The following is a 17631-nucleotide window of genomic DNA, read 5'->3' as shown; positions in this document are numbered from 1 at the left end:
TCATCTGTCTTGCAATTATTGAAGACCAATGTTTTTAAAGTTCCCTTTCATTTATCCATTGCTTTTGAATTTAGCATTTTGCATACTTTATTTAATCTAACTTCCACATGTACTCTGCTCGGATATCTTGGAAATATAATGTCACATTCTCCCAGGCCTAACTTTTCCTACCAGTGAAAGATTCCTTTTTATTTAACCTGACAGCTCCAATTATCAACAGCACCTTAAATCCCAAAGAACATAAAAATGAACCTGCACTTATGTAGCAAAAGGCCAGTTCAGCTTATAACGAGAATGTATATCCTCCAGTAATAAGGCAATTTTTAAAAGATGACAGAATACATGCCTGGAAGTTGGAGAAGGGATGGGTCTCTTGTTAACTCTGATTGGTTCTTTCTGAGCCCTCTGATTGGTGAAGGCTTGTTAGACGTGAAAAGCTCCCCCCCCCCATTTTTTTCACAAAATCATATTGCAAATTCAGAAAACCTATTAGAAATTCTTGCAAAGGCCCTGGCTAAGCAATTTTTTTTTCAATATTTGGCAGCCAGAACATTTATGCAGTAGACATTGTGGCAAAAGCCTGTAATCCTATCACTCTGGGATTAAAAGAGAATTCCTCACCCCAGATTGCTTAGAGTTCAAGAGTAACCTAGGCTAAGTGAAACCCTGATCCAGGATATTGTCCATCTATGATCTACTTTTAGTCAAAGGTGTGGCAAATGGTAAAGGCTAGGAGGTTCCTGCTCATTCATAAGCAAATGTAACTAGTTTACCCTAATGGCTGTAATATGATTTCCTCTGTGTTCTTGCACAATGATAATATCAGCAGAAAAAGTGCAGAAGGATTCTGAAAGGAAATAAAAGCATGGAGTCTTTCTTGGAGCTGGAGAGATGCCTCAGATGCTAAGAGCACTAGCTGTTCTTCTAGAAGTCCTGAGTTCAATTCCTAGCAACCACATGGTAGCTTACAACCATCTATAATGGGATCTGCAGGCATACACGCATATAGAGCACATACATTTAAAACAAACATTAAAAAAAAGCATGAGTCTTCACAGCCCAGACGGTTTGTGAAACCATTATTCTAAGATAAATGTTGTAAAGGTTCACTTTTTTTATAAAAAGGAAAAACAAAACAAGAAACTATTCTTAAGATGGGAGATGGCTGTCAGTAAAATGCTTGTTGTGAAGGCCTAAGGATCTGATTTTGAACCAGAGTGACATGAAAAAAAAAATGGTTACCAGGAAATCGTAGTTGAGAATAAATATAAAGAAGTAAAGCCAAAGAAAGGTGAACTGAGCGTTTTGGATACAAATCCACATGTATCCAGCATTGTCAGAACACAGTTCAAGAACAGAGTCAGAGGGAGATTTTTGAGTGCTTATGAGAAAACTCCAAGAAATCAAGACAAGAGTCTTGTGACCTCAGTTTCTTCAAAAACATGGACTTTTTCTCGGAATATATTTTTCTGCTTCGCTCAGGTGTAGTGGAGAGGAGTGAGTTTATTTCATATTATTGACTACAAACGGCTAGTGTTATTTGTTTATATGCCTGTATGGAAAACACGTTTTTGCCATGTGCAGCTTGCCTGTCATGTGCGGTTTGCCCTTGTGACTGTCCACTTTACTTGTGTGACTCCTCTTAACCCTCAGAGTATAAATTGTCTGATGCTCTGTATAAAGTTGGCTACTGCATGAAACTTCAGTTACCCTCTTTGGGCCCATTCTCCCAGGTCCCACCACCATCAGAGTAGTAAACCCAGCATAGCAAAAACCAGAGAGAAGAATGAGAAAAACACATTATTATACTTTGAGCAAAACCAAGCTGTATGACTCTATGTGTATCCTTAGATAGTAGCTAATTCAGAAAAGCAGACAACAATCCAATGCTTCCCTTAGACAAACCTCTGCCTTCCTCAGAAGAGGCATCTAAGAAGTCAAATTGAAGCCTCTAACAGAAGTTGAGGTGGAATGAAGTAAGAAGTTAACAGCACCTTATTCCTAATCTTAGAATTCTGATATTGTGGAAGAGGGAGGTTCCTGCCAAGAAGTTTATAGATAGGAGAACAGAGAAACACAGACAAGGTTCGAACTAAATGATGACACATCATCGCTATATTAACTGTTTTACTTGAATAAAATTATGTTTTTATATGTTAAATACAAGCTAATATATTTTAACTTTTCACAGAGATTGTAGAAACAACTGTCACAACTTTATCACACACCTTAAGTCCTACTGGCCCAAGACAATCACTTCCCTTTAAAAGAGAGGCTCTCAACCTATGGGGCGCAATGCCTTTGGGAGTTGCATATCAGATATCTTGAAAAACAGTAACAAAATTACAGTTATGATGTAGCAATGAAATAATTTTATGGTTGGGGGCAATCATAACAGGAGGAACTGTATTAAAGAGTCTGAGTATTAGGAAGGTTGAGAACCACTGATGTAAGAGCTTACTTTGAGGTTTATTTTGCTTTTCCAAATAAGTCTTATTCCTGCTAGTACCTTAAGTGATCTGTGGAATTATACTGCTAGCCATGTTCTTCTATGAAATAGCCTAATTCTACAAGTGGAAAACAATATTGTCCTATGACTAAAATATTGAGGTCAGGGCTAATTTCTCCTGCTCCTTCAACTTTCACAGTAATCAATCCCCAGAATGACAGGTCCATCCTCTGGGGACAGCTCCTTCATCCTGTCCTTCTTGTCTCTGCCCTGCTGGGGCTGTGCATGACTCTCCATCTGATGTATCTCTTTGACTTCTTAATTAGACACCCTCCATTAATCTTTATGACTTTTATCCAGTCTTAGGATTGATTTCAATGGTCTGCTTATTATTTGCTGAGATAATAACTAACCCTTCCCCCATGACTCACAGTGTTAAGTCAAAACCCTGAAGGCTGAGTGGTGAAACAAACCAAGCAGAATTCTGGCTATCTAAACATACTGATACTCAGGAGAACTCACTATTATCTATATAACACCCCAGCTCCAAACTGCCCTGTTTGCTCTCTCATGTCCCCATGCTATCAGGTATCAAGTATAATTCTGGTGTTGATGAATTCATCTATTAAAAATGAACAATCCAATTACAACCAAAGCTCTTCTCTGAGATCAAAGATTCTAGATCAAATAACCCCACAGATGAGTCTCTCCCAAACTTTAGAACATATACAATGCAAATTTCATAATTATAGATCATAATAATAGATAAATTTCATAATAGATAAACATTTCATAATTTTAATTTTATGAAAATAGATAATAATTTACCTTGACTTTTTCATCTCAATGATACACTACTTAAAAAAAAATAGAAAAGGGCCATGTCTTTCAAGATGACTTCTGCCTGACATATTTCACAAATTGAAATGATGAATTAAATGATGATCATGATAAAATCTAATGAACTTAATCATCCAAATGCAGCATGTAATACTTTTAGTGAGAATAGAAATGACTTGGGATATTATTTCAAATGTGTATTCCTAACCAAAGCCGAAAGATTTACTTGGTATCAGGTTAAAAAAAAAAAAAGACCCCCTAGGGAAATCTGGTGCAGGCACACATATGGTACCTTGAAGAACACTGCCATTGATTTGGTTGACAGAATAAATAATAAACTAAAACACACAAAGTATATAAACCTATTAAAAATTGATAAAATCTGATCTATTGTAAACCAAAGTAAGTAAAGACATACATATTTGCATACCCTTTTTCAAGAACAAATTAGGAAAACATGAAATTTGGGGGAGGAGAGTTCTGGAAAGATTTGGAATGGCAAAGTAGAGGAAGGATATGAACAAAATAAATTGTACACATGAATAAAAAAACTCAATGAAAAAATAAAAACATTGTATTTAAAGTTCGATAGCTACCCAAAAAGACAAATATGATCAATGCCTTGCTCAGCTATTATTGGAGAATCTTCTTCCTGCAGCAGATGGGAGCAAATACAGTCCCAACAGCCAGACATCATGCAGAGAGTGAGAGACCTTGGAACAGTTGGCTATAACTGGGAGTCTCTATCAAATACCTTCTCACAGGGATCAGGGAACACTGCAGAAGAGGCAGAAATGTAAGAACCAGAGGGAATGGAGGACGCCAAGGCCCTTGGTTGTCCCTAAATCAACAATGATTAAAATACATATGAACTCACAGAGACTGAGGAAGCCACATGGCTCTTTACCAGATGGAGTCTTAGACCCGAAAGGAGAAATGAACACATGGCCCCATCCCTAACCCAGAAAAAACAAGCTACAATTAAGTGTAGGCTGCATGCCCAGCAGTGCACAGCTAACAGAAAATGAATTCAGTGGCATCTTTGGAGGCACCCTGTCTCATAATGTCCTGTCAAGTCTTTCCCTTTCTTTCTTTCTTTTTTTTAAATTTATTTGTTTCTTGTGCCTTCTCTTGGGTTCTTTTCCTTCTGTTTGTTTGTTTGATTTTGTTGGGTTTTTTTTTTTTGGATTTGTTTGTTTGTTTGATTGGTTGGTTTTTCAAGATAGAGTTTCTTTTTGTAGCCTGACTGTCCTGTAAGTAACTCTTGTAGACCAGGCTGGCCTCAAACTCACACAGATCCACCTGCCTCTGCCTTCCGAGTGATGAGATTAAAGATATGTGTCACAACCAACAAGCTCATTTTTGTTTTATATATTATATTTCGATTATTATCAGCTCATAAAAACCTTTTGTTTTTAAATAAGAGACAAAAAATGGAAGCGGAAGTAATTGGAAGGGGGACTGCAATCAGGATATATTATGTAAGAAAAGAATATGCTTTCGATAAAAGAAAAAACTTTGATAGGTATAGTATATATGACGTAAGTCTTCCTTCTGGTTTACTTTTTGTCATAATCCAATGTCTTTCTTAAAGCTAAATTCCTCAATTCCAACTCACCAGAGTATGCTCCATGCAGACTTGGAATGCAAATTATTAGCTACAGCAATTAGGTGCTTTCTCCAAGATCAACAATAGCCATTTGTTTGATAACAAGTCTGGAATGTTTCTTTTTATGCCCACAGTATCCTGTTGCTTTAGTTTTCTAACACTGTCCTGTTTGCATTAACACCCTTCAGAAAATAATTTAGGACTTTTCATTACATCATACAACCATGGGAAAAAAAAAACATGAGAAAGAGGGACCTACTTTCAATTATCTGCATAGCCTTGGATGCCACAAGGAAGGCTGGATGCCCAGCTCTCTTCATAGCTTATTAGCTTTTCTATATTTGTGAATTTAAAAAAGCGACATGGGTAGCTATGCATTAACAAAACTTTGTACGAGTTAATACTATGTATAATTGACACCTTTTTTTTTATCTTGGGGTTTTAGGAAACTTACAACGGGTGTCCTTCAGGTTCTCCACAGCTTGAAGGGAACTGAGGTGCTTGGAAAGGCCACTAGGGAGAGACATGGAGTCTTTTACACCAGTGCTTGGCTCACTGTGTATACTGTGTGCTGTGTGCTCAGCAAGGGCACAGCGGTTTCCTGAAAACATCTGGAAAATAGGCTGTCAAGTCCTCTTCACCCACTAGGGAACGGCTAAGTATACAGGTTCACTGCCCACGAAACTCAAAGACACAAAATAAAGTGTCCTCCTACAGATAAAAAAAAATTGTATTTCATATCAAGTATCAGTGCTTGTTCACCATACAGAATTTAAGAAGTGATAAAATACAGAGACTTTTGCAAACAAAATATATAGCATTTCAGAGAAAAAGAGAAAATTAAGGCATGCAAATGACAATAGCTTTGAAAATTAAAAATGCAGGGACTTTTTTTTTTTTTATCTTGCAACTCTCTACCTTTCTGGAACACACACCTGAGCGCTCAGACATACACACACACATTTGTGCTTTGGTACAGTCACTCAGGACTGACTCGGTGGTGACTGACTATTGTGTAAACTATTGGCTTATCAGAAATTGTTTCTCATTTTACTCAGTGCTAAACACTTCCCTACGGTAAATCAAAGCCAGTTATCAGAGGCAATGGAGATGCTGTCTGAGTAAGTTATACCTATGAAGGTTGAAGAGTCAGAAAGTCAACAGGTCTGGCAAAACTGAAGGGCTCAAATTACAAGAAGCAGTATTAGGTTCAGAGCTTGATTTTGGTGGTATTTTGAACAATAATTTTCTCATCCCTATAGTTACACTAATAAGTTTACGTTGAGAGTTACGATTCTCACAATGAACTACAAATTCTGATACTTTTCCCAAATGTAAACCCAATGGTAGTTGGCTTGAGTCTTGTCCGTCTCTAAGCGTAGTCTCAGACAAAACCCAGGGAGGGTGATTTGATCTCTGCACATTCCGTATGAGTTCCCCAATAAAGTCAGCTGAAAGTTGAGAGGAACACACCCCTTGCCTGTTTCCCACTTGCAGTCAGCTACAGTGAAACCACTTCAGTCTGCTCCCAGCCAGAGGGGCTTCGCGGTGCAAACTTCTTCAGGAGCTCAAAACTTTAAGATTTACAGATATTCCTTAGAAGGTCCCAATGAGAAATACACAAGAACAAGGTAAGATAACTTCTTTTGAGAATTAGAATGTCTTCCAAAGTGCCTTAACATGTTTAGGAAAGGGACTTTTTTTAAGAAAAAAAAAACAACTTAAAATCAAAATAAAACACATTGACTCTTCAGTGTTTACTATAACATAGCCAGAGTTTAGAAACACAGTTGATAAGGCTGGGGAAAAGTCTCTCTTGACAACGATTTAATAGATTCCAATCTCTGTTACATCTTTGATTTGAGCAAGTTCAAGTTAATCCTAAAATCTAAAACCGCCAAGCCTAGTTACTAAATTTACTTCCACTTTTTCCAAACTAGTTCCCAGTGCCCAGGGCTCCCGCTATAAACACTCCAGGGCCAGAGAGCTAAGTTGTCTAATCACACATCACAGAAGCTCTTTGGAGTCCAAAGAACCAGCCAGGAAAAGAAAAGAACATTTCCCTACAGCAATGAAATTCTCTCTGGAGCCTTGCCATGGGGACAGGGTGCAAGCTCTCCTGTTGGCACCAGGATAGCACTCTGAAAGAGAATGCTCCATCTGTGTCACAGGACACCTTTTGGGGCCCCTTCACTCCTCTAAGTTGCTTTCCTTTCTAGTAACAGCTTTCCCCCTGAAAAAAAAAAAAAAGGAGAAACTTTGCTCCAAGGAAGCGTGCACCAATCTCTCACTTTGGATCCAAAGGTTAAATAAATAATTATGCACACACTCTCCACTGCAGGTTCTCTGTACACCCAGCAAAGCCAAGCCCACAGTCCAGGACTGGGAGCTGAGGAGTCTCAGCCCAGCCCGGCGGGGTCCGCGCACCTACCTTGACCTCGCCCCCGTCGGGCTCCGCTTCCGAGAAGCCCAGTCCCGACTCGAAGGCGGCGGCGGTGGCGGGCGCCTCGCGGGGACCCGGGATCAGCGCAGCGGCGAGCAGGGAACACGCCAGAGCCAAGAAGCCCAGCAAGTGCATGGTGGAAGGACCGGGAGCGGGGAGGCCGGTCCGCTGGCAGGCGCAGGCTGGGGCGCGAGGCTGAGGTCCTGTCCTCGTCCCAGTCCCGCGGTTTCCTTCGGGGGACCCCCCTGGGTGAGCGGATCCCGGGGACTCCGCAGCTCCCAACTTTTGCCCTCCGATATGGCAGCCCGCGCCTGGGAGAGGCGCTGGGTGTCAGGTACGAGGCTCACAGGAAACCGGACATCCGAGCTGCCCTCGGTGGCGGCCCGCGAGGTGAAGCGAGGGCGCCGGGGGCCGGCTCCGCCGCCCGCCGATCGCGGTTTTGTTTTGGCGTTTTGCAAAGAAGGGGAGGGGGGTTGGTTAAGCCCAGTCACCCCGAGATGTTCCACTGGTCCCGAGGAGCCCGTGGGTCCCTCGTCCCCCTCCTCCCTCCCCTCGCCCGAAGTGAAAGGAGCCGGGGCCGCGGGAGCCGCGGGAGAGGCGGTGGCGGCGGCGGAGTCGGGGGGCGGGAGGAGGGCGGCGGGGCGCCCGGCGGCGGCGAGGCCGGCGAGCTCCCGGGCGCTCGAGCCTCCTGCGCGCGCGGGGCCGAGCGGTGGCGGCGGCGGGCGCAGGGGCAGGGCATGACTGATGCGCCCTCTGCCTGCGCTTATGTGAGAGAAAGCGGCCGAGGGAGGGAGCGTGCCGAGCCCCGTCTGCCCTCCCCTCTCTTTCCCTCGGAAGCTCGCTCCCTCCAGCCTCATGCTTTCCTCCAGCCCCACCTCCATCCTCTTCTTGCTTTCCCTTTCTCTCCCCTTCTCTCTGGACTCTGCTGGGAGGGGGCGGCCGGAGGCTCAGGTTAAGTCTGGGGACTGGCACCCTATCCTCATGTTTTAGAGGCCACATGACTGAGCTCAGCTACTAAAAAGATAGGGGTAGGAGGTTTTTTTTTTTTGGGGGGGGGGGAGGGTTGAGAATACAGTGGGTAAGGGGAGATACATGCTTTGACCCGTGAGGTCAAGTCTTAACTTTATGCATTCTTTGTCGTTAGAGTCCCCACGAAGTTTACAATCAGTCTAAAAGTTCTAAAAATCTAAAGTCATCATGGCAGAGAACTTTGGGGCCATGGAATATGAAGTCTCGTCACCACCACCACCTCCACTGTTTTCTTTGTTGCTTGAAGTAAGAATGCGGGACTTCTTAGAATACAGGACAGTCTGTTGAGATAGTTCCAAGATTAGTGATCTTCAGAAAGTTCCATACTTATACCAGCTTGGTAGACAAGCCAGTTTTCAAGGACACTTAAAGAGACACACCCCAAAAAGTTTCTGCAAGACATATCTTCCATTTATAAGAGAAAGTCGATGAGGATGTGACAATTTATATGCTGAAAGAGCCATCTGCTGTGGTGCCTTTGTCCTTTGGAAAAGCACCCAGGGACTGTGTTGTATTACTGGAGACTGTAGTGGCTTTCCTTCTTGGGGCTGGTGGGCATGTTGCAGAAGTTCCAGTTAAGCAGTTTCAACTGAATTCTAAACATAAAGGGTCTTATTCGTTTAATAAGAAAAGCTATATAAGTACACTAACGTGTAAAATTGAGGAAAGACATTTTTGTGTGATTCAAATCCTAAAATATGAAGCTCTCCTTACCCAACACTTACACCAACACTCAAATACCCCTACAAACAGGGAACACTCCATGGTTTGCCTGAGCGTGTTCCCTTTACTGAGGACCAATGTTTTTGAAGTTTCCTTCCTTCTATCCATTGCTTTTGACTTTGGCATTCTGCACACTTCATCTAATCTAACTTCCACATGTACTCTGCTCAGATATTTTGGAAATATATGTCACATTCTCCCAGGCCTAACTTTTCCTACCAGTGAAAGATTCCTTTTTATTTATCCTGACAGCTCCAATTATCCTCATCCATCATGCTAAGTTTATGTTCATAAAGTACGCTGTTCAGAACATGGCTCCATACTTAAACTCCTCCATTGAAGCATGCAAGAAAAGGGTCTTCCTTGTCCCAAGCATAAGCATTTGTTGACATAGCCTTGGACCAAGTTTACTTTCTGGCAGCCAAACCCAACTCTTGATGCAATGGACGCTTAAAGTTGACCAGATTTCTCAAGAAATCTGCATGCATAGTGCTATTTAGTTCCATCTGCATAGCTCTGCCTTTGTGTCAGGGTTGCCTTCCTGTGCCCTAATTTGTGCTTTGTTATTTAACATGAAGAAGTTCTACCTTGCCACAGTCGGCCCATCACAATGTGTTGAAATAATTAGAGATCTTGACTTGGTCAATACATTCCCCTCTTTCAGTGTTCTTGTTGTAGGTGTATTTAAAGAACTTATCACATTTATCTTCGTATCTTAATAAAGTTATAGGGAATGAGAATCTAAAGACAAGCTGGACTGGAACTCACGTGGAAATGGAGTGCCCTTGTAATCTTGTCACAGTGCAGTGATCCTCGACTTTTATTGTACTTGGAATCACAAGGGGTGGTTGTAAAAACAGATGGTTGGGCACAGCACCAGAATTTACGGCATTCTGGGAAAAGAGTTGGATGTCAGCAGCCCACATTGAGAGCTTTACACATCTCCAACAGCCTCAGGGTGTAGCATGGTATGAATGCCATAACATCGGCAGACTCAATGTGTATCAAAATGTATTAGTGGCAGGATTAAACAAATCCTTAGCACATACTTTTTCCATTGAAATATAGTTAACTTCCTACTGCTATTGCTGTTTGAGGCAAATAAAGATCTATTTTAAAAAAAAAATGTCAGTAGTCTTTCAAAAGAATACAGTAGAGCTGGCAATAGAGCCCAGTGTTAGAATGCTTACCCACCATGCAGGAAGCTTAGGGACTCAAAGCAGCAGCAGCAGCAGCAGCAGCAGCAGCAGCAGCAGCAGCAGTAGTAGTACCATTTCTTAACAGCATACAATTTAAAGAATAAGAAGTCTTGGAAAGTAAAATGAAAGACTTTCTGGGGATTTTTTTTCTCAACTTAACACCTAAAGAATTATATAAACCATTAACAGATTTGAAGTTTAAAAATGATTGTTTTTACTGGGTTTTGTTTTGATATTTTTTAAATTGGTGACTTCCTCCAAGATCTTTTAAGACCCACTGCTACCTTTCTTTTAAATGTGCTTCTAAAGGAAGGTATGAGGGGCATTTTATTCTTTGCTTTATTTTGTTTTCCAGAAAGTATTACATTGTTGGTAGACACTGAGATGAGAAAATTAGATAAAAGTTGGATGATACCTACGGTTTGATATAGTCATTGGGTTTCAAATCTTTTTGGAAGACAGTTTGAAGGCAAATAACAATATGTCTATGTCTCCATATTATCAGAGGTTTTTAGCCTCCTCAGGGCCAAATTCTGTGATCTGTCACCTTGAGAGTCCATCAGAGTCAAGTAGTAGTGATGCAAGAAAGGAATTTTCTTTGGGTCTGAAACCCAGGTTTCACTTTCACAAATTTGCATACTGACCTTTCAGGGTCTCCTTCATACCTGGAGTCTCATGTCACATACTGCCTGGCCTCAGTGGCCCTCTGAAAGCGAGGAAGAATCCATGCCCCCATCCTTCTAATGTTAGTACTATGTAAACAAAATTACTGACATCAGATAAAGCCCAGGCTCTGTCTGGACCATAGCTTCTGTGTGCTGACTCTGAGGCAATATTCCTCAAAAGATGGCACCTCAATAATGTTGGCCTCCTATTAATCACAGCTGATTCCTCAGCCCCAGATAACCAGCATCTATTGTCCAGTAAAGCAAAGGTTTTAATTGAACAGATCCTAAGTCCATAATATCAAATAAATGGATCTAAGAGAGTCTTTGCCTCCCTCGGCAACTTTGCAAGCCAGTCCTCCATTGTAGGCATGTCTCTTAATGCTCCTGTCTTCCAAGATCCTACAGCAGTTCATTCAGCTCTGCACACTCATAGCCATTATCTATCTCAGCATTCCAAAATTATTCCACAGTCCTTCTGAGAAGAATAACATGGTCAGAACCACCATGGCAATTACTCCACTTTCGGTACCATAATCTGCTTTAGCAAAAGATTCTGTATAAAAGGGGTTCTGTAAAAGATGGGAACTAATACATATGTGCATATTTTATTTTGGATTTATTAAATTGACTTACAGTATGTGGTCTGAAGAGTCCAACTATGGTTATTCCACACTGGAGAGGCCACAAGCCGTTCAATTCAGGACCCCCAATATCTCATTAGCTCCGTCTGATGCTGAAGGCCTGGAAGAGTCCAGGAGAGCTGCTGGTCTTCAGTCTACACTGGAATTGCTAAGAAGTGGGTTCTAAAATCTGTGAAGGAGTGTCTTAAAATTCCTAGCAGAAGGAGAGATGAACTTACTAGGGAAAGTGAGGACAAACAGTTAAAAGCAAATTTTCTTCCTTCATGTCTTTTTATCCAGCCTCCACCAGAAGATGCTGCCCATATTTAGGGTGGATCTTCTTGCTTCATAATCTGATCAAGAAAAACCCTTGCGGAAATGCCCTGCAAATTATGTCTCAATTGCTTCTAGATGCAGTCAATTTGACAACCAAAATTATCCATCATAGTAGCTTAAATTAATTTTGTATTTGTCTTTAACTAAAAACTTATTTGTGTTTTATAGTTTGAAAAGAGAACATTAGCTATTTTACAATTCTTCTCTATGTAGTTAGGCTATAGATAATGTACATTTTTAGAAGTACAGTAGTATTTTCTTTGTACCTAAACGGTTGATTATTGTAACTAATTATATATGTACCGTATTTGCTAGATATGAATTTTTGAGCTTCTTTGGCAATATTAAAATCACACATTGGTCAAATTTTAGAGATCTCCAGTTATACTGGTCTTTATTCCTATTTCAGACTGCAGATTTGATTAAATGTCTTTACTACTATAAACTTTCCACTTTAAAATACTGTCTATTCCCATTAAAATCATAGTCTGACAATTTGACACCAGGTATAAACATGAAATAATAAAATTGTAACCTTGTCAACATGACTTGTTAATCTCTTCTAGAAAGCTCTAGTCTGATAAAGGCAAAATGACGAGAAAACAACTGAAGTATCCCATTGGCTTCAGGAAATGCCAACAAATCAATGTATTGATGAAAATAATGTTTTCACTCCAACAGGCAGCCTGATTATCAATAACAGGTGATATTTCAAAAGCCTTTCTTGTGTCTGCCAATTATAGAGCTTATATCCCTAGCCCTCTGCCCCATCCCCCTCAGGTCCTCACTTCAAAAGCTCTATCTCGAAGCTTCTGGAGTTCTTGCTTCGATGTCCTTCAGTTTTCTTACCCACTGACAAGCTGAGACTCTGAGAAGATTGGTTAAAGCTGTTCCCCAGCATGACAATAAATCCTACGGAAATGCAACTTTTGTTTACTGAGAGAGCACCCGCTGTTATTTGAGAAGGTCCCACTGAGATCATAATAATATCCCCTTCATTGCTCAAACCAAAACCCCCTAATTCAGAAATAAATCAACCCCCCGATGGCTTTGAATGTTCTTGTTTTGAGATTTTTCTAGCTCCCTCTAGATTTCAGTAGCAATTACTTTTCATCAAGCTACCAAGTGCATGGTGACTTTGTCTCCTTGGACTCCCTTTCAGGGATGCTTTGATTATTTGATTGTATTTATCACACTTATTCCTTGTAGAAATCGGCTGCATCTCTAACAACATTGTCTTTTGTCACTGCTCTCTTTGTCATTCTCTTTTGGGAGTGAATAACAGGAAGTTCACAAGAAAGAGACTAAGTGTAAACCTTGTTAAACCAATTCCTCTAGCCAGCCCTGGGGATCAGACATGCAGACATTGTCTCAGACTGACATTTATTGGTCAGACTTTCTCAAAGACTTTATCAAAAGTTGACAAGACTTTCAGAGGTATTGTTTTGCCTATGAGATGCTGACTTTGACAGTTTCTCACCAGTCTTTTCCCACTTCTTAAAGCTATGAGTTCACGCCCTTAGATTCTGTAGCCATTTGTTGGAGAACCCAGTGCATAAGGCTCTCAAAAAATTGTTTATCAATTATTGCAATAAAATGATATAGCCTTTTTAGTCTTTTTAGTCTCAAGTGTGATTCTATTTTTTTTAAGTAGCAACAATAGAGACCCCAAGTTTCATTGCAAAACTAGAAGCATTAAAAATTCAATGAAATTTTAAATAAAAATTTTGGAATTTGTGACCTAAAGCAAACAGAATGAAGGCTACCCTAGAGACCTGGGAGAGGCGCTCTCACACCTCTAGAAGCGTGCACTAGTAGACTTGAAAAATCACTTGGTTCTCAGCTCATGTTACCTCGAAAACCTGTAATTCAGAGAAACAACAAATTTAAAACACAAGGAAAAACTAGAATCCAGGGGAAGTGATGCATGATGAGGGCATGAAAAAGAAAGAGACAAGGGAGAGTGGTGGGGAAGAAAGAGAAAATATGAATTCATACATGTTGTTAGAGAAAAAAATTAATCAACTAAAAAAATTTCAACTGGAATCTATAATCGAACACAACCCTCCTAATTACAGATTTCTAAAAATTCTCAGCGAATGAAAATAATGGAAAAACAGTTAAGTGAAGGGTTCCATGTCACTACAACAAGTAAGTTGAAGCAATTTCCCATTTACCCTTGAACTCCCACAGAGAGTCTCGAAAGAAAGAGGAAAAGATTGTCTTAGACGTTTTTGTCAATATCGGTGCTGTAAGCTCAGCCCAAATCCTCACCACTGCCACTCCTTCCGAAGAATGACTCTTCTCAGGGTATTCCAACTGCCATCACTTTGATCCTGGACTTGCCCCCTTGAGACCCTCAGTTGGGTCTCAGTTGGGGATATTGTTTTTGTGTGTCACTATGCCAGTGTCTCTTCACTTAGCTGTTTTTCCATTAGTTCCATTCACTGAGAATCTTTTGAGGTCTACAATTAAGAGGACTGTGTTCCATTATAGATTTCAGTTGAATATTTTTTAGTAGATTAATTTTGTTCTCTAACAACATGTATGTATTCAGGAAGAGTAATTGTGACAATTGCAACAAAAATGATGGAGATCTGTGCTGTTCTCACGACTCTTTTCTACCAACTGCCAGAGCCCCCTCAGCCGAAAACTTGCAAAAACATTTTAGACGATACGATCCACCAAAGAGAACAAGATAATATTTCTCCTTTTTCTCCAATATTAGTGACAAATTTTAATAAGGCTATGTGAACGTGTGCCGTGGCATGCCTCCTCTGCATTAGTCAGCTTGTGATACACTGTAAAGGTAAATCATGAACCAAGAGCCCACATGTCAGAGAAGCTTGCACACTGACTTCGAGATTCTTTGCAGGAAATGTTAAACCTATAGCTACATTTGCTCCTTTCCAAAGGAGGAGGAAAGTTTTTGTTTGCTGGGATATTGTGATTCTGACTAAATAAATAAATAAATAAATAAATAAATAAATAAATAAAGCCTCCCTGATTTTGAACTCTTGATATGGAGGAGTCCAGCCTGTCTCCCAGCATTGACTCAGTTATTAGAGACCTTAGCAACTCCAATATGCTATAACCACCACCCAAATCGTCTGCAAAAATGCAAAAATATGGAAATGATTACATTAAAACTAAAATCAGGGGCTGAGGAAATGGCTCAATGGATAAAGCACCCTCTTTTCTTTTTTTTTTCTTTTGTTCTTTTCTTTTCTTTTATTTGGTGGGAGGACCAGGGAGTGTGCCAAGAACTCATAGAAATGCCTGCTAGATATGGTGGTCACAATGTATTCCCTCCACTTGGATGACAAAGACTGATTATAACTGTGCAAGCTGGCTACCAAGACTCACTGCAATTGGCAAGCTCCAGGTTCTGTGAGAAACTCTATCTCCATAAATTAAGTAGAGAACAATAGAGGGAAAGACCTAATGTCAACTTTGAACCTATACACACGTACGCACGCACAAACATACGCTCACATATTCACTCACACAACACATAGCAACAACAGCAGCAAAACCCTCAGGCCACCACTCAGTTACTCTAACCACACAACTAAACCATCTTCCCTTTGAAAATAAATATTCTCTTACACTCAAATTTTGAGATCTATCTTAGTTTATTTTCACTTTCTATAACTGAAGACCACAGATTGGTTAATTTATAAAGAAAAATTGTTCATTTATCTTATGCTTTTGGAAGCTAGGAAGTCCTTGAGCATCCTACCCATTCTTTAAGGAACTTCCTCAAGATCATAAAGAGCAAAGAACAACAAGTCTAGATAAAGAAACTGACTGACTCAAGTCTCTCTTCCTCTTCTAGTAAATCCATTAAGAATATAATGGAGGGGTCTTTCTGACTTTGCCTGGCTATGACAGAGCACTACAAGACACTCACGCAGGGTTCGTCTTAGCATCAACAGTTAGGAGTTTCATTTCCTCTATGTTCTCTGAAGTTGCCTCCACAGACGTTTATTCTAAAGTCTTTGTCCTTGTGAAAAGACTGCATAGAAAAGTCCCTGGAACAACTCTGGCCACACAGGAGGGAAACAAGGAAATTTTGACTAGAACTCTAGTAAAACACGAGGCTATAAACACTGGGACTAAGATTTCCCGGCTATATAGACACAAGATTTGAGCTACTGGCAAGCAGATTGCTGTTGTTTGAGGAAACTTAAAGTTTGAAATTCTTGACAATTCTCCAGAAGCAAACAGTCCTCAGAAGGAGAGAATTTCTACCACAGGGCTGTTTCTAGAGAGATCCTGCAGGACAGGGATCCTTCTATACAACATTCCAAGGAGTAGCACCCAAAAGATGGAGGGACAGTGGTCATCCTAGAATGCTTGTGCTCCTTTCTCATTCTTCTTGGCCTCCTTTCCTCCCCCATGGACTCCTTTCTCCCCTAAGATACATTATCAGTACAGACTCACAGGTTCTAGATAGTTGGTGACTTATGTGTTTAGCCTGCCAAAGTTCTAGGTCTCTATCTTTAGCGTTGCTTTCTGTGTCTTTAGTCATGGCATGGCTCGACCTCTGAGAGTCCTATGCACAGCCTGAGCAGGCTGAACGCTGAAGTTCTGATTTGCACACATTTTTCTGCAAGTGCTACCCGCCAGTTCCTATAGTAAAATACTCAGTTTTACCCACAATTGTTTAAAATAATTTTCTCTCTCTCCCCTTCACCCCCAGAGGACATACAGGACAGGTAACCCAGAATCAAAACCCTCTAGAAAAAGTTTCTGCCTCCAGTGAAAGCAGCTCAAGGACCCTCTGTCAGAGATAACATCTGTAAACAAACTTTCAGGGAAGAAAGGGAACAAGAAACAGATGGTTTGAATTTGAGACCTGCCTGCCTCGTATTTACAAACCTTACAAAGGATTGCAAGCCTTACCGCTTACTACGGCAGTAACTGACTGTCTATCAGTGCTCTCTTATGTGACTTTTGGCGAACCCCTATTTGCCACATGTGAGTCATGCAAATAAAGTATTAGTTAATCCTGGTAAACATCTCCCAAAAATGCCTGAGGTTTAATAGTCTCCCAGTAAACTTTCTATTGAGTGTGAGAAATAATTATGAATTAATGGTTATTACATGCCATGAAGGATACTTTTCAGGTTACTGGGGGAGGGCTGTCAATGACACAGAATCTACACGTTGGATTATTTTTTAAGGAAAGGCATTAATTTGGCTCCTAACTCTGGAAATCCAAGGCTGAGAAGCACAACTGGTGACGGCCTTCAGGCTGACACAGGCCCAGCCTGCTATTCTACTGGGTACAGCAAGAGACAAGTAATACATGTGATTATTTTGTATATCTTTGCCTTTTTATTATTTATTTATAAAGCCTTTAGGACTAGGATCGATTAATCACAGAAGCTCCACCTTAAGGCCCTTATCCAGGCTTAATCACCTCCCAAAGGCCTTCTCAACAAACATCATAGATTAAATTTCCACTGTTAAAACAACTCATGATAGGAATGGAATTTCAGTGCAAGAAGCCTTGAAGGACATTCCTAAGACCTTTCCAAACCATAGTACTTAGCAAATGTTTGAACAGTGACCTTATGGTTTGTTCCTTTTTCTCCATTCCCCTCCAGAAGCGAAGATCAGATCAAAATGTTTATATTGATCCTTGTCATCTTTATCATTAATGGAAAAAAGTTGATTGTACAGAGATTGGATTTTACTCATCAATAT

General features: G+C 40.6%; 1 protein-coding gene across 1 annotated transcript in view; it reads right to left on the bottom strand.

Moving 5' to 3' along the window:
- Window positions 1-7476, bottom strand: part of Vegfc (vascular endothelial growth factor C) — a 103271-nt gene extending 95795 nt beyond the window's left edge. The window contains exon 1 of the mRNA XM_075986774.1: window positions 7330-7476. Within this exon, the coding sequence (XP_075842889.1) occupies window positions 7330-7476 (147 nt within the window). The remainder of the gene's footprint in view (window positions 1-7329) is intronic.
- Between the last annotated feature and the right edge of the window lie 10155 nt (window positions 7477-17631).

The sequence above is a fragment of the Microtus pennsylvanicus genome, chromosome 9, assembly GCF_037038515.1.
Source record: "Microtus pennsylvanicus isolate mMicPen1 chromosome 9, mMicPen1.hap1, whole genome shotgun sequence".
Taxonomy (NCBI): domain Eukaryota; kingdom Metazoa; phylum Chordata; class Mammalia; order Rodentia; family Cricetidae; genus Microtus; species Microtus pennsylvanicus.
The sequence above is the reverse complement of the archived record's forward strand: the minus strand, read 5'-3'. Positions and strand labels throughout refer to the sequence as shown.